We start from the raw sequence: 15232 nt of genomic DNA, 5'->3' as shown, positions 1-15232 counted from the left end.
GTTCTGAGACAATTTTTTGCTGGATGGCGAAGGGCTTCCTTAACCAGTGTGTCCACACCCTGCAGAAGCAGGAGCCTTGCCATGATGTAATATTGAAGTCCCTCCTGAAGAAAAAATACCCAGTTCATCTGAATCGTAATTCCTAGCTCAAATTTTGCATAGAAATTCCTGATATTCGCAGACCCAAGGGATGCAAGGAAGATGACATGCAAGGAGAATTCAGATTAGATGGGGATGTTTTTCTCTTGAAGCTACACGTACATGAAATTGCAAGCAGGTATGCTAGTCTCATTTTAATTGTCTCAAACGTATCACTACGGAGTCAGAAAATCATTCCAACGTGATCTGTTATCTATTTAATGCACACTAATTAATGTGGCAAATTAAGGCACAATATTATTGTATTTACTTGTCCCTAAATAAGAACACCTTCCCCACAACAAAGTGAAAGAAATCCTTCCAAACATGCCTACATGTTGGAAAGAATTTGGATGTTCATGAGAAGACATCATTTGCAAGATCTTTTGCAAGACCGATTCTTTCTGTCATGTGCCTAACAGAGCTTTAAGATTTAAGCTTTAGGATATTTTTCCATATTATGATCTATTGGCTATTATTTTGTCAATATATTATTTTTCAGTATATTCTTTTGGATCTTCAACCTGCCCACTGAGGATAGCTACTCTATTTTTTCTCCACATAAGTGGGTGTGTTCATCCAGGAAACACCAAATCCTGTGTTAGCCTCAGGCACTACATACTCCTGCAAGCTGGAAGAAATCATTTCACCTTTTTCCTGTGTTTCTTTGTCTCCTCTGCGCTGGAGCCAGGAGAATGGCTGGGGGCAACTACTCAAGTGTCACCGAGTTTGTCCTCTTGGGCTTCACTGACCTGCAGGAGCTGCTCTTTGTGATTTTTTTACTCATCTACATCACCACGCTGGTGGGGAACCTGGGGATGATCGTCCTCATCAGGACCAACTCTCAGCTTCATGTGCCCATGTACTTCTTCCTCAGCCACCTCTCTTTCCTGGACATCTGCTATTCTTCATCCATCACACCAAAGCTCCTGTTGGGTCTCCTTGCAGAGAGAAATGTAATTTCTTTCAATGGTTGCATCACACAGTTTTTCTTCTTTGTGGTATTCGGCACCACAGAAGCCATCCTTCTGACCGTCATGGCGTACGATCGCTACGTGGCCATCTGTGAGCCTCTGCACTACTTGGTTGCCATGTCCCGTGGGGTCCGTGTCCAGCTGGTGGTGGGCTCCTACGCTGCTGGGAGCCTGAACGCCCTTGTGCACACCAGCGCTCTCTTTCGACTCTCCTTTTGTGGCCCAAATCTCGTCAACCATTTCTACTGTGAAATCCCACCACTCCTGCTACTCTCGTGCTCCAACACCTGGCTCAATGAGATGGTGATGGCCGTGTGTGTTGGCTTCATCATAACAACCTCAGTCTTGGCCATTGTTGTCTCCTATGCCTGCATCCTCCTCACCATCTGGAGCATCCGCTCTGCGGAGGGCAGGCACAAAGCCTTCTCCACCTGCACCTCCCACCTCATGGCTGTTGCCCTCTTCTATGGCTCTGCGGCTTTCTTGTATTTCCATCCCTTTTCCAGACACACAGAAGATCAAGGAAAAACAGCCTCCGTCTTCTACACGGTGGTGACCCCCATGCTCAACCCTTTCATCTACAGCCTGAGGAACAAGGAGGTGAGAAGCACCCTCAGAAGAACTATGGACAGGCTCCTCTCCTGCATGTACAGCGAACACAGGTCTCACTAACCAGACCTAGGTGGGTAACACCCGCCACAGTGGAATCAGCAGAAGAAATGAGGCTGAGACCTGACAGAGGAAGGGTACTGTGTATTTCTGCACCTCTAGTGAGATTCACATGCTCTACCTTGTGCTGAACACCAGAGTTTGAATTACAATTAATTCCATGTTGGGGCCCCTTGAAAAATAAATTACCTGTAAATTCAATGTCTGAAAGACGGAGAGAATGCAGGAAAGACAAACAATCCTAAAAACACTTACATTGTCAGTGAACATTTTGGAGTAGACATTTATAAGCAGTGCCTGAACATGCATGCTTGTTACTTTTTTAAAAAAGAGGATTTAATGCAATGTTGCGACACTATTAAATTCTCTGGCTTGTGAGAGGTGGCACAGAGCAGAAGGGGAACAAGCTAAATAAAGACTACTTGTTGAGGGGCCAACAACGTCTTTCATAACTTTGTTTTCAGATTTTCTAAGAAGTTGCCTAAGGTTTTGCTTTAGTACAATAAACCTGATTTATTGTTTTCTCTGATTTGTCCAAGGGTAGTCTTTATGGGGCACAGCCCCTCGCTTCATATATATTGCATGCAAACCACCTGTGTTGGGGATCTTGCTTTCCTGGATGGGTCTCCCCCATGGATGTCTACCAGCCTGGAGCCACCACGATGACATGCTCCTTTGCGTAGGAGCAAGGTGGAGTTTGACCCCCTGTGACAAGTGACAAGTCACTCCACTTGGCCAGGAACAGTCTTTCAAGACATTGTCTGAGCAGTCTTGGCTTTTCCCAAGATGTCACGTGGTGTTGACAACACAGAAAGCCTCCGTGCTTCCGGCCATATCTCGTATTCAAACGAGCCCCACTCATTTGATGGCTCCAAGACTCTCAACATTGGCCAACCCTCCCCGCCCCGCCATCTCCTCTCCTATTTATGTGTCTCCATCCAGGTTGATTTTCCATCCCAGCTGCAGCTTATTAATAATTTCTGCTTCCAGGTTTCAGAGGTTGAGTCATGTCGGTCCAGGAGTCATCCGATCTAACTGTAGGCTTTCACATCTGCATTAGTCACCAGCAGTTCCCCTTATGGAGACAACTGTGCATTTGGGGGCTTTGATTCATCTGATCTATTTTAAACACCTACATCGGGGGAGGTGAATTTTTCTGGAAAAAGTGCGTAGTTTTCTCCACTTGCTGCTTGGCAGTGAAGGGTGACGGGCCGACACAGCTACACGGCAAATGTGGACTTTGTTCAGAGCAGTCACACTCAGGACATAGTCTGAAGAGTCAGTTTAAGCCTAAGGGGAAAGCTTCAGCTCATCGCACTGATGCTTTGGAGTCCTTCAAAAACCCCACTCCAAAGTGAGAAGGTGACACTTGCTTTTCACCAGTAATTTAGAATTCAGCTGAGCATGAATGCTCAGCACCCGCAAACCACTTGTTGGAAAGTACAGGATGAAGATAGTGTCAGAGCTATGCTTTCGCTTTGATTTGAAGGTCATCAATACCAGGTATTAATTCCTGAAGAAAGGTTTATATTTTCCATGGATGGATAGGGAATAATTCCCTAGAAGATCTGATTGCAGACACCGGTACTGTTGTGTTCTTTTACGAGCAATGAAAGAGAAACCTCTCTGCATAAACCTGGCTGCGACTCTCTCAGATGCCTGGATCTAACTCTCTGGGTTTTTAAACAACAGGATATCCCAGATAATGTTAAAACAAATTGCAGCAGAAGAGTTCCTGAATAGTTTTCTCTTCCTCCCCAATAGCATTTGCAACACCTCTCCAAACCCCGAGCTATCTCTTAATCCTTGAATCTATATTTCTTACACCAGTTCTTTTTATTTCTCTGTGATGCCAAGAGATAAATTACATATTTCAAGAGATAAATTTTTTTATATATAATTCTTTATATATATATATAAAGAAGTGGGAGAAAATACTCAAGCTTACATTTAACTTGCTGAAATTAATTGTGTTTGTTTTTCAGTGCATGTCTCCTCCTTAAGGAGCTGCTTCCAAAGTCATCAACTCTCAAGAGAAATTTCCTGCGTGACACCCAGGGGATTGCAGTGGCAAAACCCTTGGTCTTTCAGTGAAAGCAGCCCATAAACAGTGGCTTTTCTTGGTCAAGTACTGATGCCCTTCGTGACTGGCAAATCATTCTTGCTCTTAACACCAACACTGGGAGAAATTTGGGCTTATTTCTCCCACAAAACTTTGGTCTAGGAGATAAGAAGTCTCTGATAAACCAAAAAGGGCCCCGAGATGTGAGCGGACAGGTGAGTTTTAGCCTAAATAATGCTACAAAGAGTTGATCTGTTGCAGGGGGAGGACTTTAGTCAGGAGCCTGTTTTCACACGCAACAGTCACCCAAGGTCAGGACATCATCTCATGCGAAACCCACGTGGTTATAAGTTGCTTTTCCGAATTTAAGGCAGCCGCTAGCTCGGGCTATGAGTAAAGCCGACTGAGATACACAGGCACTGCCAGAGGTCAGCAGCCCCTCAACCTCAGCTGATTATTTCAATCGAGATTACTGGGACTCATAATTATTGTCCAGTGGCTGTGAGGGCAACAGCTTGGACAAGCTGAGGAAGCGGCTCTACAGAGCATCTGTGGCCTGAGGCATGTTACCACGCTGGCCAAAGAACCTTGCTGTCCTCAGCTTCTGGTTTGTCCCAAACCTTCTACACAGAGCAGATGGGAGGACGGGCGGTGCGTGGTCTACTCTTTGCTGTACTATGAAGATCACAGCGTAGGAGCACTGCCTGGGGTACTTGGCAAACGTCAAATCATTTGAGAGGGGTGTGAAAGTTTCTGCAACTGACTCAATACCGGAATGAATTACAAAAATTTGTTTGACTAAATCCAGATTTAAGGACAACTCCCTCCAGTTCATAACAGCACTGTAGCAATGTTGGGATTTCCTCCGGTACCGACCTTTATAAATTCTTTCCATTGTCTTTCTCAACTTAGTGGCATCACAAGAACGACATGGATATCACCTTATTTAAGGGGGGGGTTGATACTTGCGCTGAATCTCCTGTTGCAAACTTAATTTCAGAGTTTCATAGGAAGGAAGGGAAGAAATTAGAGTTTTATTTTAATTTGTTCTGTAACTCCTAAAGGAAGCTCTCTAAAAAATGTCTCTCTCACCAGCGCTTTTTCTATTTCCTGAGACAAGTTTTTCTATCCTTCTAAACGCAGACTTTGATTTCTAACGTCAGAATAAATTGCTGTGGTTATCTCTTTGGATCTGATGAGTAACAAACTTCTTAACTTCTTCAGGAAGCAGAATAAACCTTCCTATTTACAAAGTGAGTTTATCAAACCAATAAAACCGTTAGAAATAAATTCCATCATGCACTTTGCTTGCTTTAAAACGTGTTTTGAGACAAACATCCAATACGTTGTTCAACAGTTCCTGCTTCTGATACTTGTATTTTCTAATAAAAATAAATGCATTTTTAAGATTTTTTGTGGGGAAAAGAGGAACGTGCTGACTCTGTGTCTCTCTGCATCTCTGCTTTCCTACAGCAACTGTGTTACGATGATGGCCAAAGGGAATCGCACCTCCACCGCTGAATTTGTGCTCTCAGGGTTCTCAGGGCAGGGGGATGTCCAGGCTGTCCTCTTCATGGTCTTCTTGGTGATCTACATGATCACTCTGCTAGGGAACCTGGGGATGCTCGTGTTAATCAGGCTGGATGCCCAGCTTCACACCCCAATGTACTTCTTCCTGAGCAGCCTGTCCTTCCTAGACGTCTGCTATTCCTCCTCAATCACCCCCAGACTGCTCTCAGATCTCCTAGCAGAAAGGAAGGTCATTTCTCACTCTGCGTGCCTCGCACAGTTTTATTTCTATGCGGTCTTCGCCACCACTGAGTGCTACCTCTTGGCTGTGATGGCGTATGACCGCTATGTGGCCATCTGCAGCCCACTGCTCTATGTCATCTCCATGTCCAGCAGAGTTTGTGTGCTGCTGGTAGCTGGCTCGTACCTTGCTGGGATCATGAATGCCACTATCCACACAGGGTTTGCTCTTCGACTGTCCTTCTGTGGTCCCAACGTCATCAACCATTTTTACTGCGAGGGGCCCCCGCTTTATGCCATCTCTTGCACAGACCCCACCATCAATGAGACTATGATGTTCGTTGTGGTTGGCTTCAACCTGTTTCTCACCAATTTGACCATCCTCGTCTCCTACGCCTACATCTTGGCCACCGTCCTGAGGATGCGCTCGGCCATGGGCAAACACAAAGCCCTCTCAACGTGCACGTCCCACTTGACTGCTGTGACCCTCTTCTATGGATCTGCTGCATCCATGTACTCACGACGCAGCTCCAGGCACTCCCAGGACCTTGACAAAGTGGCCTCTGTGTTTTACACCGTAGTGACCCCCATGCTGAACCCCCTCATCTATAGCCTGAGGAACAAGGAGGTGAAGGATGCACTGGGGAGAGTGATGGAGAGGAAACGTTAATCTGAAAAATAGTTTTCCCAAGTACTTCAGAGGACTTGAGAGGTCTTCCCAGAAATGTTTATATTTTCCATTTCCGTGCTGCTGTGATGTAAAAGCAGCAGTGCTCTCCTGTGAACTACTGGGGACAAACGTATTGGGAAACCTCTGCCTTGCTCCTAAATACTGCGTCATTATCTCCTCTTGGATTAGGCCATTCACTGACTTGTCCCAGGGATGCGTTAGCTGCTTTTATTCGTGTTTACAGTCTGATATGATTTTAATTTCAAGAATTTAAGTCTTCCTGACCATTTGCAGTGCTTGCAACTTGCTCAAGGACCAGAGAGCTGGCATCTCCTATGAATAATGGCAAAATTACCCACTGGTCGGGTACCTGCTCCCTATCCTGGCATTTTGATCTTATTCTGGTTATATTATTATTAACTGCTTTTGCTTAGTTTTGAGCAATTGTGTGATTTCCCCTCTAAAATAAATCAAGAGATACAGGGGAACGACTAACAGACTTTAGCGACTATAGTGTAGCAAACTCCATAGACCAACAGGAGAGAGAAGAATGCTGACCAGGAACAAATATGGGGTAGAAACATTTAGAAGTGATCCCGAGCAGACCCAAGACTGGCATGGAAGAAGCTCCCACCGCAACCAGTGCTCCCACCAAACACAACACCACACCTCCTCAGCAAGGAGCTCAGGGTGCTGCTGGGTCACTGCATCAGCCCACCAAAGAAGAAGGACCTCAGTCTGCGCATGGGAATTTAACCTCAGGGATGAGGGGCAGGTACTTAAATCAGAGAAACCTTGAGGAGCATTGCTCACCATCTGTCCAGGCCCACACAATTGTCCTTGATATAGTCACATGCCCACACAGTGACCCTCCAACTCACTGGCTTTGGGGCCTGGACTAGCTCGCTACAAGCAAGGCAGCTGTAGAGGTGCACTTTGTTGTTAACAAGGAAGAAAGTTTCTTTCCTGTTAGCCCCTGCTAATTAGTCTCTCATGGCTTGTTAACAAGAATGAGGTAAGTTGACTACAATCCCACTGAGAAGCTTTCATGGCGATTAGGAAACTTTCTTGGTAAACCCCAGAAGGTCATGTTAAGCTGATGACTCCTGGAAGAGTGGTTGGTCCCCAAGGACAATTTCGTGCTCTGGGAAGGGGAGCAGCATCGCTTGTGATGGAAATAGCTGTAACCACCTGTACGGCTTGGAGCTCAGGCCTGCTGGAGGGCCTGCTGGAGGGCTTTCAGTGCCGGTACGAGCTTAGTCTTACACCCTCATTAAAGAAAGAGACATCCTTGTCTTCATAACGTGGTTCCCTTGGTTCTCGCTAATGGGGTGATGTGTCCCTGCCTGCTTTTGACCGCCTAGCAGAGGCAGCCAGGGAAGCTCGTTGCATTTCTCCTCACCTTTGGACCTCCTCAGGAACACCTCACACCTCGAATTTCTTGTCATTAATTGCCTTGGAATAGGTTTGCTTGTGTCTTTTTTAATTCTTAAGCTGCAAGGCAAGTTGAAGTACATGCATCCTCCATATCTGACTGGTTTTCATAAATGTGATTTTCCTACCATTATGAATCTGGGACTGGAGAATAAGCATGGGAATGGGTTCACCTGTCTCTCAACATCTGAAAAATTCATTGTCTAATTATGAGATAGTCAGGCAGGTCCCCTCTAAAATATGTGGGAATAAGAGAATGTTTTATCACATCCTACGGCAGAAGGTTAGTGCAGATGTGGTGCAACAGGAGCAGGTCTGAACATCAAAAGGACTGGTACCATGGACCCGCTGTCTATGGTATACACATTTCAGAATAGTTTTGCCTGGTTAAGTTTATTCTGGTCTGGGGATCTGAACACCTCCTGGAGGTCACACTGCATTAGGTGCCCCCCTCAAGCCCATTTTCAGCTTGTTTGCATCCAAAAGGAACCCAGCTCGTGCAGCCTGATCCCAGCCTGCGATGAGAACGAAAACAAGGTGAGGGGAGAAAGCTGGGAGATCTTCAGACTTAAACTCTAGAAACTGCACTCTTTATCTGAAGAAAAACTAGAAAAATAGAAATGCCCCTTTATTGATCACAAACGGACACAAGGAGTTCTGACTTATTCACTCAATTTTTTTAAATCTAAATTTGAAGGAGATGAATCTACTTCAGACCACCTAATCCTTCCTCCCAACAGGCTTAATAATAATGATAAAAGGACCTTTATTGTGGTTTTTTTTTTCCTTTCAGTTGGAATAAAACTTTATACAGGAAAAAAAGAAGCTTTAATACCTAAGAAACCACTTCACCTTTTTTTGCATGTTTTCCTACAAATGGTGCTGGAAACTTTTGCTTAGGTTACAGGAAAGGAGGAAGATGCAGTGAAATTCCTCAAGCCAGGTCCAGGTTTGGTTGCCCTCATGTAGAAATTTGGTGCCATTTCCTCTCTTCTGAGGTGCCAAGGACATTGGCATGCACTTGACACGTATGCCATGCAACCTTTGGAAGAGTTGGGCCATTCTGGAGTGGCATCTGAAAGCTCAGAGGGAGACCCAGGGTCATCTCCATCTCCATCTCCATCTCCATCTCCATCTCCATCTCCATCTCCATCTCCATCTCCATCTCTATCCAACATCTCCAGGGTGTTAATAGTTTACACTTGAGGCAACTGAACTCAATCCCACATGCCTCTGTGCTTCTTGACATTGGTTCTTCCAATCTGACCCACCCTATCCACACTGGTGTGAACTTTTCACTGGGAAAATAGTCTAGGACTATGAAAAGTATGTTCACGTGGTGCAATACAGCGTCATGAAGAAATAACTGGGACAGCTCAGGAGCAGAAGCATGTTACTTCATGACACATGGAGCTCCACCTGAGCTGCTGGTTTGGGTGTAAGTTAAAGGAATATTTAACCCAGATAAAGCACAGGGTGAAGAGGATGATGTACGACAACGAGGTGGTTGTTGTACAGCCACTGCTAAGATCCCATTTAATAGCGGGTATAAATTGTATATGGGGAGAGGTAGGAAGGAGAGGAGGTCTGTCTGCACGGTGACATCTCCTGTCTGTCAGGAAGCACTTCAGGATCAGAAAGGCTTATGCTCCTGCACCTATTCTGAAAAGCAACAAATGAAAACACAAACAAGAAAAGATAGGTATGCTTCTTGCTGTATGCATCTGTGGGGACGCAATCCCTTGTTTTCTTCTGCTAAGCTGTCTGTCTCTTTACCAGTCTCTTCAGTGGCTCCTTCACCTCCAGGTTCCTCAGGCTGTAGATGAAGGAGTTCAGCATGGGGATCATCACTGTGTAAAACACAGAGACCACCTTGTCCCTCCCCAGGACGTACGTGCAGCTGCACCAGGCATAAATGAAGAGGATGAAGCCGTAGTAGAGGGTGACAGTGGTGAGGTGGGCGGCACAGGTGGAGAAGGCTTTGTGCTGCCCCTGCTTCAGGACAGCAGGCAGGATGGAGGCGTAGGATGTGAGGATGAGCGCGGAGGGGAGGAAGACATTAGAAGTCAGGATGAAACACAGGAGCACCTGGTAGCTCTCTGTCACGTTGCAGGAGAGCTTCACCTGTGGGGGCAGGTTGCAGAAGAAGTCATTGGTGTCACTGGTGTTGCAAAACCTGAAGGCGAATGTGTGGCTGGTAAGGAGGGTGGAGCTGGCAAAGCCACCGACGTAGGAGGCAGCCACCAGCCCCATGCACGGCATCTTGGACACGGCAGCGGCGTAGAGCAGTTGGTTGGAGATAGCCACGTACCGGTTGTAGGCCATCGCTACCAGCAGGTAGCACTTGGTGTAGGCCAAGCCACTGGAGACAAGAACTGAGCAGCACACCCCGTGAAGGGGATGCTCTTGTCCTTGGAGTCGCAGTTCAGCAAGGATCTTGGGTGTGTAGATGGAGGAATGTCAGAGATCCAGGAAGAACAAGCTCCCAGTGAAGAAGTACATTGGGGTACGGAGCCGTGAGCTACGGTGTATCACCGTGATGAGGGTGATGTTGCTCACGAGGGTGGTGACGTAGGCGAAGGTGAACAGCATAAACAAGAGAAACTGCAGCTTCAGGTCAGTGGTGAACCCCAGGAGGATGAAGCTGGTGACCAAACTGTGGTTCTCTCCTCCATGAACAGGGGAATGGGACTGACCTGGAGACACGGATCACGGTGGCTATTCAATAGTCACAGTGCAGGCTCTGGGAACACCAGCTAAGGGAAGGGGTTCCGTATTGCTGGCGTTCCTCTGTACCAGAACGCAGCTCCACACACCAAACACAGACACAAAAGGAAAAAGCGGAGTAAATTTGGTATTGAGAAGGGCTGCGCTGTTATCGTTTTGGTTGTGCTATTTTATGTCAAATAGAGCTTTGGTGTTTGCATCGCTCTGCATCACTTTGAAAGCTGCATTTGCTGTGAACGTGCATACATACACGCGCTGCGCGTGGTGCGATGCATACAGGTATGCACACAAGCAGTTTTTATATGCATATAATGCATTAAATTCTTAATAAAATATATATGGCAAACAGGATGAAAACGTGAGTGGGTATATACACGTATATCTGTAGATGTTTGCTGACTGTGCATTCCCTGACTTCTGTGAATGTGAAATCTCGGTGTTGCATTAAATTACTCGTACATTAAGCTCCTTAATTTGAAGTACCTATGGAGAAACTGGAGATACACGTTGAAGACAAATGCATGTAGATTCGCCATCTGGTACAAACCAACACAGTTTCATTAAATTTGTTTTCATGAGTCATACCAGTATAAGCACCGTCTCATTAAGTTTTCTGTTTTGCTTGAGCAAACATTGAATTGTTGGATGTGTGCCCTTAAAGTCATAATTACAAATGTGTGTATCTGGGAAGACCCTTATTTTTCGGCGCGTTACCTGAACGTGGCAGTCATCCAGCGTGTGCATGTGTTTGCCCACCTGAGTACAGGCACACTTGCATCTACAGAAGCTGGAATTCATCTCACCTGTCATCATCAGCCTGAAAACTAATTATTTAAGCTCTTTCATAGCCAATGCATTGATAGACTCTTCCACAGGGAGACCAGAACATGAGTTGTGTCCTGTTGCTTCCTTGCAACATTCCTTGTGCTCCAACCAGTTTTGTGAAGACCCTCTCCAGGTGCTCCTGGTGCTGGCTGCTTCCCAGAGGTGCTTGACGATTTTCTCATCCGGCCTCATGTGTTGATTCTCATGTTTGTCATCAGGTAACACACGGGATGGGCAGAGATGAGGAGACAAAGAAAAGAAAAATGAATCTCCTTGAAAATTTTTCTTGGCTCTCCGTGACACCGTATCCCTTGTTGGCTCTTTTTGCCCAGAAATACTTACTCATGGTCTCGTCCAGCAAGTTTAGATCACAAGTTTAGAGATCACAAGAACAAAAGCATGATGACTCTCTCTGTGTGACATCGCCACACCAGCTCATCTCATAGGGCAGAGCAAGCCGGGTATTTCCTCGCCTCTCCCAGCACCGCCCGTTGCGTGTGGCTGGGGATATTTCTCCATTGCCTCGTTCTGTGTTTCCTTAAGGACTCGGTCCCTGAAGAGCATAGTTCAGCTATTCTGTATGTCCTTTGCAACGAAAAAATTGTTGCTGCATAGTTACGCATCCCCCAGAGATCCCCTGCGTTACTCCCCACACCTCAGAAAGAGAATTTTCAGAGCTTTCATGGTTTTCCATGTTACATGAACCTTTAGGGCCCTGTGCTCATTATTTTCATCGCTATAGCTGCAGAACAAAGACGCAATCTCAAGAATATCCAAGGTATTTGCATTTAGTCGATTATATCTTTTTACCAGTTTGCATCCAGGAGGAAACAAGAACTCTTCCTAGGAGTCTCTCCAGAGCATCCTTCACCTCCGTGTTCCTCAGGCTGTGGATCAGGGGGCTCGGTGTGGGGATCACCAGGGTGTAGACAACAGACGCCACTTTTTCGTGGTCCAGGGAGTAACTTGAATTCTGCAGTCAAAGGGGAGAAGTGGGAACTTTTAGGCAATATTCAGATAAGCTATTTAGGATGTTTATTTTGGAGCAAAGTTAATTGCCTCCTAGAGTACCTGGCAACATGGTAGAGAATGGTCAGATGACGACGTCTATGCCTGTAGATGACAACATTCAGTTAAATGATGCGCAGACTCAACAGCTGATACGCAAAATAAAAGCATTGAGGTAGCTATAAATAACCTGTAAAAGAACAAAAAAACCACCCTACAACCCCATAATTAGCTTTTCATTTCTCAAAATTGTTCACAATTTCATTTTGATATTTCTTTCTGGAGTCCTGCAGGCTGGGATGCTCAATGAGAAATCCCACGCCAACCCGGGGGACTGGCCGCGATGACTAGCCTGAGCACCGCGTGCCAATGCCATTGAACGATTCATTTCACACCTTATCATTTATTTTTTTTTCCCCTTTGAGCAATTCATTGCTCATCAAGTCCGTGTTGAAATTGTATGGATTTTGGTGGAAGAAAATTAAACTTCAAGCGCAGCTTACGAGCATGTTTGGAGTGAGCTGCGCACTGCTGTTAGCCCATGCAGACCAGCTGGTTTCCAGAAGTGAAAGATCTGCCCCAGCCAAGCGTAGAGTCCGCTTATGAATTTGTCTGGGTGCCTTCTCTCATTCTCAGGACAAATTTTTGCAGCTGGAGTCCAAAAACTGCCAGGTATCTTAGGGAAAGAAGCCCCACAGGCTCTCAATAGCTCTTTTTTTTTTTTTTTTTTAGGTCTTGCTTTCTGCGTTCCTTTAAATTAAAATTCTTTAGAGGATTTTCGGCATTGCTGCACACTTGAGCACAGATTGTGTTTTTATATGTTTCCTGAGTGTCTAAGATTTAATGAACAGAATAAGGATAGCAAGTAAAAAAAACAATAACACAGACACGATTTGGCAGACGTCGTGATATTTCAAGCTGACGATACTTTCCCTACTTTTGAAACTACCTTAGACACCTGCCAGAAAATGCTGCTCTTGTCCCTCTAGACGCAAATTCTGCTCAAAGCTGGGCACCCGATGGCGTTTAGGGGAGCTGTGAGTATGGGATCGGGTAGGTCTTCGGTGAGTTCGCTGCCAGGTAAAGGCAGAGTGACTTCGGAGGGGGAATTACCAGCTGGTTGCATTCAGCTGGTCTCAAGTGCTGCCCGTATCCCCGAGGGATGCAATCCCCGAGGGATGCTATGCCCGAGGTGGTTGTACATAGCCTGCCGAGGTTTTTGGCCCCATACTTCATTAAGAAAAAAAAATATTGAAGAAAAAAATTCCGTTGTGGAAGTTAATAGCGGATTTGCTTGTGAGAAAAGTTATCATAACGTTTCAAAAATAACTGCTGCCTTTTTTCAGGTATTCATATATTTTACTAGAGGAAGGCATCCCTCTTAGCCATGGGGCCATCGACAGCGGTTGGGAGGCGATGGTGGTGGTGAGAGGTTATGACCAGGCAGTCTGAGGGGGATTATAACACCTCTGAATTCTCACTGTCAGAACAAATACAGGTAGGAACGGACAATATCATTCCTGCTAAGAATGGCAGGAATAAGTGGTCTCTGAAACGCAGCTGTTGGAGGTTCTGTAGCAACCTACTCAGACTCACTAATACAGAGAGACTTCCAGCTCTGTAAATTAAAATATCTTGGGGAAAGCAGACAGAAAAGTGTTTTGTGAATCCATACCTCAAGACCACAGTATTGCGGATAATACATGTCACGGCACTTGGACCCAGTGGACAGATGTCAGTGAAAATAATTTTGGTTAGGTAACACTGCAGTTGTGGTATTGATTTGAGTTGAGGTGATCGCCATTGCCTTGCTCTTCTTATCAGCACTCATAGCAAAACAAACAAACAAACAAACAACTTGGTGGTGGGACAATTACTGTCACACCAAAGCCAACAAAGGCAAAGATCAACATTCGGGGTGGGTGTTGGAGCAAGAGGGTGCTAACAAGGGGAGACCGTGACAGCAGAAATGGTTGCGAGAAATATCTTTGCATTGATGAAATCCAGCTGAAGTGGCAGTAGGAAAGATGCTTGAGAATGTTGGATAATAACTGGGGGTGACTGCAGAAGAAAGTTGGGATTTGCTTCTGGTGAGTCATGTAGACGTTCACTTTTCATCCACTCCCTCTCCTCAGCATGGGAGAGGGGGGAAGATATCTTCTTAAAGCCAGATATTCAAAGCAAATTGTTTCTGGGCTTCATTAGTGAGCCTGGAGATGAAGAAATTTATATTCCGAGTGGATTTTGCTTGTTGTCAGGCTTCTATTCTCCATGGACTGGAATGCCTCCAAGGTCACAGAAATTAGTATAAATACTACTTGAACACTAAAAATTATAGCAGGGGCTTGTCTGCCCTCTTGGAAGGTGCAGCAACAAATCATCCTCAGAGCAGCTTTTAAGGAAGGAGTGCTAAAACCACTCTCAACATCTGTTTGAAGATGAATTATGGCCTCGGTCATTGTCTGGAGGAGCAGCTAAACTCATCCCAGCTGCTGAAGGAGCTGCACGGACCTGCATGGAAGATTTGAGTTTTGTTGGAGAAGTTGTGTCCAAGGTGAGGGCATCTTCTGGCGAGTCCTCAGCCCTGAACCTGCTCTGAAGCTGTGGGACATGAAGGGACATCATGGGGATAAAGTAAGCATCCCTTTCTTTTTGTCTTATGGACTTGACGGTAGTGAGATAGAGGAAAGAAAGGACCAGAGGTGTAAGATATCTCATTTAGAGCAACAAGACTGAGAAGAGCAGAAGGAATCCTACACGGGAGGAGGACTTGTTTGCTTTAAAGTTTCGATGGCATAAAACGAGGAGACATGTAGGTGTTCAGTCTTTTCATAGGTGCCACTGTAATGGCAACGGGTGGCCCTGATGGCCAAGGCAAGAGGGTGCTCGCTACCTACAGCAGAGGCTGTATTACCTCCTCTCCCTACCCCGCTCAGCTCCTTCTGGTTCTCCTTGTAGGGCCTCAGCTCTGCATCC

At 45.7% G+C, this 15232-nt stretch overlaps 2 protein-coding genes across 2 annotated transcripts; one reads left to right on the top strand and one right to left on the bottom strand.

The window, feature by feature from the left end:
- Positions 1-833: 833 nt before the first annotated feature.
- Positions 834-6262, top strand: LOC309405447 (uncharacterized protein; the record flags this gene model as incomplete). The annotated part of the gene is made up of 2 exons (XM_082000216.1): positions 834-1774; positions 5272-6262. The coding sequence occupies 2 exons, from the start codon at positions 834-836 to the stop codon at positions 6260-6262; spliced, it is 1932 nt and encodes a 643-aa protein (XP_081856342.1).
- Positions 6263-9451: 3189 nt separating this feature from the next.
- LOC309405446 (olfactory receptor 9G19-like) lies at positions 9452-14878 on the bottom strand (the record flags this gene model as incomplete). Its single annotated transcript, XM_082000215.1, is given in 6 exon segments — positions 9452-10065; positions 10068-10128; positions 10130-10156; positions 10160-10392; positions 12059-12221; positions 14768-14878. Coding segments are annotated over 6 exon segments (1209 nt in total).
- Positions 14879-15232: the final 354 nt, after the last annotated feature.

The sequence above is a fragment of the Phaethon aethereus genome (assembly GCF_964289735.1).
Source record: "Phaethon aethereus genome assembly, chromosome: 5".
Classification (NCBI taxonomy): domain Eukaryota; kingdom Metazoa; phylum Chordata; class Aves; order Phaethontiformes; family Phaethontidae; genus Phaethon; species Phaethon aethereus.
The sequence above is the reverse complement of the archived record's forward strand: the minus strand, read 5'-3'. Positions and strand labels throughout refer to the sequence as shown.